At 47.3% G+C, this 8,610-nt stretch overlaps 1 protein-coding gene across 1 annotated transcript; it reads right to left on the reverse strand.

Annotated features, from left to right (window-relative positions):
• Positions 1-1,322: 1,322 nt before the first annotated feature.
• Positions 1,323-2,664, reverse strand: LOC121993962 (senescence-specific cysteine protease SAG39-like). Its single transcript, XM_042548186.1, has 2 exons — positions 2,162-2,664; positions 1,323-2,085 (listed from the first exon to the last, which is right to left on the reverse strand). Exons 1-2 carry the CDS (start codon positions 2,616-2,618, stop codon positions 1,493-1,495), a joined length of 1,050 nt encoding a protein of 349 aa, XP_042404120.1. The 5' UTR covers positions 2,619-2,664; the 3' UTR covers positions 1,323-1,492.
• Positions 2,665-8,610: the final 5,946 nt, after the last annotated feature.

Consider the following 8,610-nt stretch of genomic DNA (forward strand, 5'->3'; position numbering starts at 1 on the left):
GAAGGTGCCACTTGTATCTGGAGGAGAGATTGAAGAAGCTACCGAAAAAGAAAATAGAGACTCATCAAAAGTAACATGTCATGAAATATAAATTCGTCCTGTTGGTATATGAAAGCAACGATAACCATGGTGTAAATTGCTATAACCAAGAAAAACACGTTGTAGTGAATGAGAGTCAAGTTTGTGTTTAGAATAGGGACGTAACCATGGATAACATGCGCAACCAAAAATTTGAAGGAAAGTGTAATCAGGGGTTTGATTATAAAGTTTTTCAAAAGGACATTTATGATTGAGCAATGGAGTAGGAAGTCGATTTATGAGATATACTGCAGTGCTAACAGCTTCATCCCAAAATTTACGCAGAACCGATGCACGATGAAGAAGAGCTAAGGCAATTTCAACTATATGTCTATGTTTTCTCTCAGCAGAGTCATTTTGTTCTGGAGTGTGAGGACAAGAAACTCGATGAACAATTCCACAAGAGACAAGATGACGATGGAGAGCTTGATATTCGCCTCCCCAATCAGAATGAAAAGAGAGTATTTTACGATTAAAAGATTGTTCAACTTGAATTTGAAAATTACAGAATATATCAAATAAATCAGATTTCCTTCTCATAGGATAGAGCTAAGTATATTTACTACAATGATCAATGAATGTAATATAATATTGGAAACCTTGATTAGACAAAATAGGTGCATGACCCCAAACATCAGAATAGATTATTTCAAGTGAGAAATTAGAAATATGATCAGATGAAGATAAAGGTAGCTTGTGACTTTTAGATTCCATGCAGGCCCGACGTGAATAAGATAGAGAGGAGGTAATAGAAGTAGGTAATTAAACCATACCTATTGATGATTAACTGAACAATACAAAGAGAAGGATGACCAAGCCGAGCATGTCAAGCTGGTTTATTTGTGTCTTCACCAACAAAAGCTTTGATTGAAGAACTCTGAAAACAATAGAGGTCATTTTTTATTCTCCCATAAAACACAATAGCATTTGTTCCTCTATCTTTTATAAGATAATAATTATGGTGAAACTCAAAAATGACATTGTTATATTTTACTATTACGTTACAGTCTTCTTGTTGCTCCGCTCTTTGCAGCTTCTTCTTCGTCGGAGACTGACTTGAGTGTCGAAAGACCGTCGTCGGTGACCCCTTCCCTGGCTCGATACTAACATCACTTATATTATAGGTCATAGCAAAAATCACAAAAAGTTAACAGAAACATCACATCCCAACATCAATCTTATCAATTTTCGGACAACATCAGACAGCATTAACATTTATAAAATTTTGGATTAGACAATGCAAATGCAACATACAGTAGGTGATACATGTTCGGATCTTGCTACACATGCGCATACATTTACAAGCACAGATGTCTCTCTGGACACGCCTATACATCACATAGTAGATGACAAAAGGGTCTTTGAACGCAAGGCATATATGGAGAAGTGTATATATATATATAGACAAATGACTTCAAGCAGTTGGGTAGGAAGCTTGCATGGCGATACCACACAGCCCTTCCTTAGCATCCACGTCCCTTTCCATCCTTATGTAGCCGTTCTCCCCCCAATCGGCACCCCAAGAATTCTTCACCAGCCAGTACTTGCTGCCATCGCTCGTCGCGCCGTAGCCCACCGCTGTGACGCCGTGGTCGAGATCAGTTCCACATTCCCCCGTGAAGACGCCGCCGTTGTAGAACTGGAAGGCCGATCCGCTGGCCTCTATCGCCACCGACACCGGCTGGTGGGCCACGGCCTTGCGCAGCGCCACCTCATCGTCGGCAGGCACGTCCTCGTACCCACTGATGGCGGCGGCGGAGGGGGAGGATTTCTGCTTGCTGCAGGTGCCGTCGGTGGCCTGGTAAGGGTACTTGGTCTCGGTGGCGAGGCCGCCGTTGTTGATGATGAACTCGAACGCGTTGTCCATGAGGCCGCCGTTGCAGCCTTGGTCCTCGCCGTGGACGTCGCAGTCCACCAGCTGCTGCTCGGAGAGAGAGATCAACTTGCCAGCGGTGAGCTTGGTGATGCCCTCCATCGCCGCCACTGCCGAGAACGCCCAGCAACATCCTGTTTTGCTCGAGCAAACGAATTAGATTCCGTTGGAGCAATAATTAACTAAATTGTTCCTCCAAATTATGCATACCACACTGCCCTTGATCTTTGATGGGAGTGACTGCTCCTTTGGTCCTCCAGTCGACGCTCTTCGGCGTCGCGGACACGTTCTCGTACATGAATCCTCCCTTCCTGATCGGCTTCGCCGCGATCATATTCTTGAAGCCAGTGTAGGAAGATTTGAACTCCTCGTTGGTCATGTCGGCGAACTGGTTGATGCCCAGCGAGTACTTGTGCTTGCCGGCGGCGTTGAACGAGTCGATGAGCTCGACGTTGGACTTGAAGATGTCGAAGCGGCGCTGCTTCTCTGCGTCATCGCGGTAGACGCGCCCGTGCTGCGCCATCCACCGCTCGTGCCTCTCTGCCATGGACATGCTCTCTGGATAACTTAGCTTGCGCCCCCAAGCGGTGCTTGATATTACAGCGAACAAGGCCGCCAAGACGAGGCATTGCTTCACGGTGAAGGCGGCGGCCGGAATTCTACCCATCAGCTGCTCTCGAAACGCTTTTACAAGTGATTAATTAATCAGTTAATTGATCAACTAATTCAAGCTTAGTGAGAGATTAAGCGACGGGCTTCGACTATTTATAGGTCTTCTCTGTTCTGCTTGTTCTGCTCTGTTCTTGCTGCGTGCCGTGGAATACGTTGCGTTGCGAGATTAATTTAATTGGAAGACTCCGTAATTACTGGATTAATCGTGATCGAGATCCAACGATCACACGTCTCTTCTTTGCGAAGATCGTACGCAGACTTCTGTTCTTGGTTTGAGACGTCGATAATTAGTTAACAATTAATCGGAGTCATTCATGGAGCATCCAGTGTAAGGGACTTCAAATAGTTAGAAATCCGAGCTAAGGCTTAGATATGGAAGACGAACATGAAGAGGATGTGCTTCGAATGAAGGAAGTCAGTACTCCTACACTAGAAGACAGCTCGAATTATAACCGAGATCGTTCAGGAGATATTACCGCAACAAGCAACCCCGATTCCACTTCCTATTCTACACTGATCCCGTCCGGAAGCTGAGTCGGACGAAGATTGAATGTGCTATCCTTGAGGTTGACGGAAAGTCGTTGAGACGTCTGGTTGATCTGGCCCCTCCTGGAAAAGTTCCCACGGGTGGATGACGGGGGGTGATGACGGGGACGACGAGGTGAGGATTTTGCACACACTCAGACGAGCCGCCCTCACGTTAGAAATCAAGAACCAGGGAAAAAGTCCCCGGGTCAGATCCTCCGACGCTCAAGTCAGATACTTTTTCCCCAGAAGCACAGTGAAAGGACGAAAAGTAAAGGACGAATGTGTAAAGACGAGTGAGCGTACCTGCGTAGAGAAAAATCCTCCTTTTTATATGGCAGTGAGTACTTCTGGAATCTGACGAGTGTTAGGAAAAGTCGGGTGTCAGGATTTGTCTGCCGGTGAGTGACACGTAGCATCTTCCTATAGGTCTGAGAAGGGATCGACGAGCAATGAGCCCTAGATCGTTAGCATATTCTATGACATACGGTGCTTATTCTCTGACAGGTTGTTACGATTCTCTGGCTCGATTGTCGTATAATGTGTATTCGCCCTGGTATGTTAACCCTGGCCTGGATCCTCGTACCTGCAAATCATGACCTGTGGGCACAGACCTGCATTTCCTGGTGCATTCCCTGGCTTGTGTTTGTCTCCCCGTAAATCCAGATCTATGCATCCAACCCTACATTTGTCATTTGATAGATCTCGGTAAATCCAGACTTGCGCTTACCGACCTGCCAGTCGAGGCCTTTGCTTGTCACTCCTTAAGTTTCGTCCTGTATGCATGGCCCTGCTCCGTATTTTACCCAGTAAGTCTGGAACTGTATCTTATAAGCCCTGGCCTATACGTCTTGATCCATGTCTCCTGTTTTGCTTGTCTTATCCCGTGAGTCCTGATCTGCAAGTCTTGATCCATGTCTCCCGTTATGCCTGTCTTATCCTGTGAGTCCTAACCTGAGAGCCTTAAGCTGCCTATCGTAACCTGTACGTCCTGGTCCGTATATCCCGACCTGTACGTCTTGATCTGTGTCTCCTGTTATGCCTGTCTTATCCTGTGAGTCCTGACCTGCGAGCCTGAAGCCACCTATCCTAGCCTGTACGTCCTGGTCTGTATATCCCACCCTGTACGTCTTGATCCGTGTCTCCTGATCTGTACGTCTGAATCTGTGTCTCCTGTTATGCCTGTCTTATCCTGTGAGCCCTGACCTGCGAGCCTTAAGCCGCCTATCCTAACCTGTACGTCCTGATTAGTGTCTCCTGACCTGTACGTCTAGATCCATGTCTCCTGTTATGCATGTCTTATCCTGTGAGTCCTGACCTGTGAGCCTTAAGCCGCCTATCCTAACCTGTACGTCCTGCCTTCCAAGTTCCTACTGGCCCTGTAGGCCTGACTTCTGAATGCCCCATAAGCTCAACCATGACCGCTCTATAATTCTGACCTTTGACCTACACATGGGCTGGCCAACCTTTTGACCGCCACGTAGGCTTTTGTTCTGACTTTCACATAAGCTTGACTTCTGACCTCCATATAGGCTTGACTTCTGACCTTCACATAGGCTTGACTTCTGACCACGTCAGCTATCCGACCCCTCCATCATGCACCATATCACAAGTCTTTCCCTCAAGTATAGTCGAAGGAGGCTCTAGTCCGACTGACTAGACCCAAGCCCCGTTCTTACCTGACCTGGCCTTTGTGTCTCTTTGGCTGCTAACTCTTGCCTGTATGTACTCCACTCAGAATTATTACCTTCCATAAATGCTAATGATAGGTGGTACTTTCCCGCATGCACATCCGTTCTTCAACCCTCGATTATGCCAATTTTCCATAAATGGCACACCTTCCTAAATGTCTTTGCGTGCTCCAAGATTCACTCTTCACATTCCTCTCTTTAAAAAGGGGTCGTGTACACTGCTGCCTTCACTTTCCTTAGGCACCCTTCCTCTTTGCTCATGGAATCAGATGAGATATCTTCTCTGTGTCACCAACTTACTCATTTGACCCAGTTATTAACACTTAAAGATGAAGCCATGCTTCAGATGATGCAGAGTAGGAACCTTCAGTCCTCTCTTCGCCAGGAAATGGAAGAACTTTGGCTGTCGGCTAAATCCAGGACTCGGGCCGAGGCAGCTCTAAAGCATAAGCCCCATTCAGACCTGAGGAGTCAGACTCATTTTATTGCTTACCTGAAGCTGAAGCACGAGGACACTATAACCCTCCTGCAAGAGGAAAGTCGGATAAAGGATGAAATCATTGCTCATATGCAAAGCAGTCTCCAACGTATCAAGGAAGAACTGGGTCAAGCGCAAGCTCATCTGGCGAGGAAGGACTTGGCCTCTCAATCTTATCATAATGTGAACTCTTAAAAGATGTTCCTCCACTATTACTAAATAAACAGTGTTTTTCGCGTTATCTGTCTATGAGGGTGTGGTTTGTACTCCCTTGCTTGTCCTTCTATTATTATATTCAATAGACTCGGATTCCCCAGAAAAGTTCTCTAGAAGGAATAATTTAAAAAGAATAATTTACATACCAAACCTTTTTCTTACTGCAAGGGTTGGAGAGTCATGGCTCATACGGGCGTGCTTTCTTATAGCTTATATTTGAACTTGTAGCTCAGATTTGAAGTGAAAGTATAGCCTACAAACCTGTTGAACACGAAAGCATGTCCCCTTGTGGCTCGTACTGAGGCGAGAGTTAGGGACATCGACCTGGAAGGACATTGGGCGTGAGAGCATGCTCACTTATAACTCGCACTAGGGCGAGAGTCTGGGACACCGACCTGGAAGGTCGTTGGGCGTGATAGTATGCTCACTTATAACTCGCACTGGGGCGAGAGTCTGGGACACTGACTTGGGAGGTCGTTGGGCGTGAGAGCATGCTCACTTATAACTCGCACTGGGGAGAGTCTGGGACACCGACCTGGAAGATCATTGGGCGTGAGAGCATGCTCATTTATAACTCGCATTAGGTGAGAGTCTGGGACACCGACCTGGAAGGTCGTTCGGCGTGAGAGCATGCTCACTTATAACTCGCACTGGGGTGAGAGTTTGGGATACCGTCCTGGAAGGTCGTTGGGCGTGAGATCATGCTCTCTTATAACTCTCACTAGGGCGAGAGTCTGGGACACTGACCTGGAAAGGTCATTGGGCGTGAGAGCATGCTCACTTACAACTCGCACTGGGGCGAGAGTCTGGGACATCGACCTGGAAGGTCGTTAGGTGTGAGAGTATGCTCACTTATAACTCACACTGGGGCGAGAGTCTGGGACACTGATTTGGAAAGGTCATTGGACGTGAGAGCGTGCTCACTTATAACTCATATTGGGGCGAGAGTCTGGGACACCGACCTGGAAGGTCGTTGGGCATGATAGCATGCTCACTTATAATTCGCACTAGGGTGAGAGTTTGGGGCACCGACCTAGAAGGTCGTTGGGCGTGAGAGCATGCTTACTTATAACTCGCACTGGGGCGAGAGTCTGGGACACCGACCTGGAAGGTCGTTGGGCATGAGAGCATGCTCACTTATAACTCGCACTAGGACGAGAGTCTGGGATACCGACCTGGAAGGTCGTTGGGCATGGGAGCATGCTCACTTATAACTCGCACTCGGGCGAGAGTCTGGGACACCAACCTGGAAGGTTGTTAGGCGTGAAATCATGCTCACTTATAACTCGCACTGGGGTGAGAGTATGAGACACCGATCTAGAAGGGTCGTTGGGCGTGAGAGCACGCTCACTTATAACTCGCACTGGGGCGAGAGTCTAAGACTGTGGACAGGAAGCCGCTTAAGAAACTTCTTAGGGATGGTCTAGGAATGAGATTGACATTTGAGGACTGGCCTGGGGATTATCCCCCAAAATTCCCGCTCTAGTGTCGCATTGTAGGTGTCCAGCCAATTGTGCGCTACTCAAGCTATTTCCTGCAAATATCTCACACAAACTTTAATCAGATAAGTTATTTGTTTATTTCAAATCTTACTGAGCGCCAAATTCAAATTCCTGTTTCTCTTCATTTTCCCCCCTCTTTCCCGAGGTGGCCTCATAACCCTAACGTATGACTTTCCTTTGCTTTTCCCGAGGTAACCGCATGACCGTCTTTCCCCCTGATGTATAGCCTTCCTGCGTCGGAATGTTGCCGTACAAAAATCTCCTTCCATGATTTCCCTGCCACATCCATCATTAATACCTTTCCTAGGGGAATGACACGTGTCCCATGAACCTCTCCCGCCACTGTGGCTGATCAACGCCTTTTGGCACGTGACCCTAGATTTGACGACTCAAGTTATCATACCTTCCCCGTCCCTTTCGATGCTTCCTAGGGGTTCGTCTTTATAAACCCTAAAGGTTGTCCACCGTCACCTTCTCATCGTTTAGATTGCTTTCGACTCTTCCACTTCTTCTTGCTCTTCCTGCTAAGTCTTCCTGTTTCTTGCGAGTGCTTCCTCTTTTCTCCTTCATTCCCCTCCACTTCCTCATGGCTAAAGATAATGAGGTGTCCTGGTATTCATATTATATCTTGGATTTACAACGACTTGACCCAAATCCATGCTAGTCTGCACCTTACTAAAGATTACCAGCTACGACCTCCCCGACCGGATGAGCACCCTTCTTCCCCTCCTCCTAGCTTTGTAACTTTTCTCAAGGATCAACTCTTGGGAGCTCTTTGCTTTCCTCTTTATCCACTTTTCTCTTCCTTGAGTCGATATTTGGTATCCCACTTTTACAGTTTGCTCCCAACGCTTTTCATGCTATCTGTAGCATGGTTATCCTCTGTCGGGTATACCAAATTCCCTTAACCGCACAACTTTTCCACCATTTCAATTCTCTCAAACGATCCGAGCCCGGTGTGTTCATGGTACAATCCCGGGTTAGGTATAAATTCTTCCCTGATATGCCCTCCTCCAACAAGGGTTGGAAATCTCGCTTCTTCTTCATCAGGCTGCCTGAGTTGGTATCCTGGCCGACCAACTGGCGCTTTCACCTTCCTTCACCTTTTGAATTGCCTGAACATAAGCATCAACCTATCTACCATACAGTTTCAGAGAAAATAAAGGGAGCCCGCCTTCTCCTATCCATAATATTGCGAGAAGGTTTTTACATCTTTTTGGACTCAGCCCGATCCCCCCAGATATAGGAGCTCCATTTGATAAGACTTTCCTTTTCCTTCTGCTAGTCTTCGCTAACTGAGGTATTTCCTTCTTGCTTTGCAGACGCTGCTATGTTTCGGTCCTACTCGACTGAATTAGCCAGGATGCCTAGCAATATTTTGAAGGTCGTGGCCGAGGAAATCGCAAGAGGCCTCACCGTTCCCTCAGCCACTCCCTCAAAGGAAACGACGGAGGAGCCAGCAGAGTCCTCCAGCCAACTTCTTCTGGAAGCTGCTCTCCCTGAGGCTGGCTCTGTAGCCTTGGAGCCCATCGAGGAAGAGCAGACTCTTTCTCCACCTCCAGATAAGCGCCTGTA

Source organism: Zingiber officinale, chromosome 6A (genome assembly GCF_018446385.1).
Source record: "Zingiber officinale cultivar Zhangliang chromosome 6A, Zo_v1.1, whole genome shotgun sequence".
Classification (NCBI taxonomy): Eukaryota; Viridiplantae; Streptophyta; class Magnoliopsida; order Zingiberales; family Zingiberaceae; genus Zingiber; species Zingiber officinale.

What these genes read in the sequence shown, in the direction of transcription:
- LOC121993962 (XM_042548186.1), bottom strand. Translation starts at nt 2,618, where the DNA reads ATGGGTAGAATTCCGGCCGCCGCCTTCACCGTGAAGCAATGCCTCGTC. An exon ending in CAAAGATCAAGGGCAGTGTG is followed by an intron (nt 2,086 to 2,161) that starts GTATGCATAATT and finishes CGAGCAAAACAG; the next exon opens with GATGTTGCTGGGCGTTCTCG.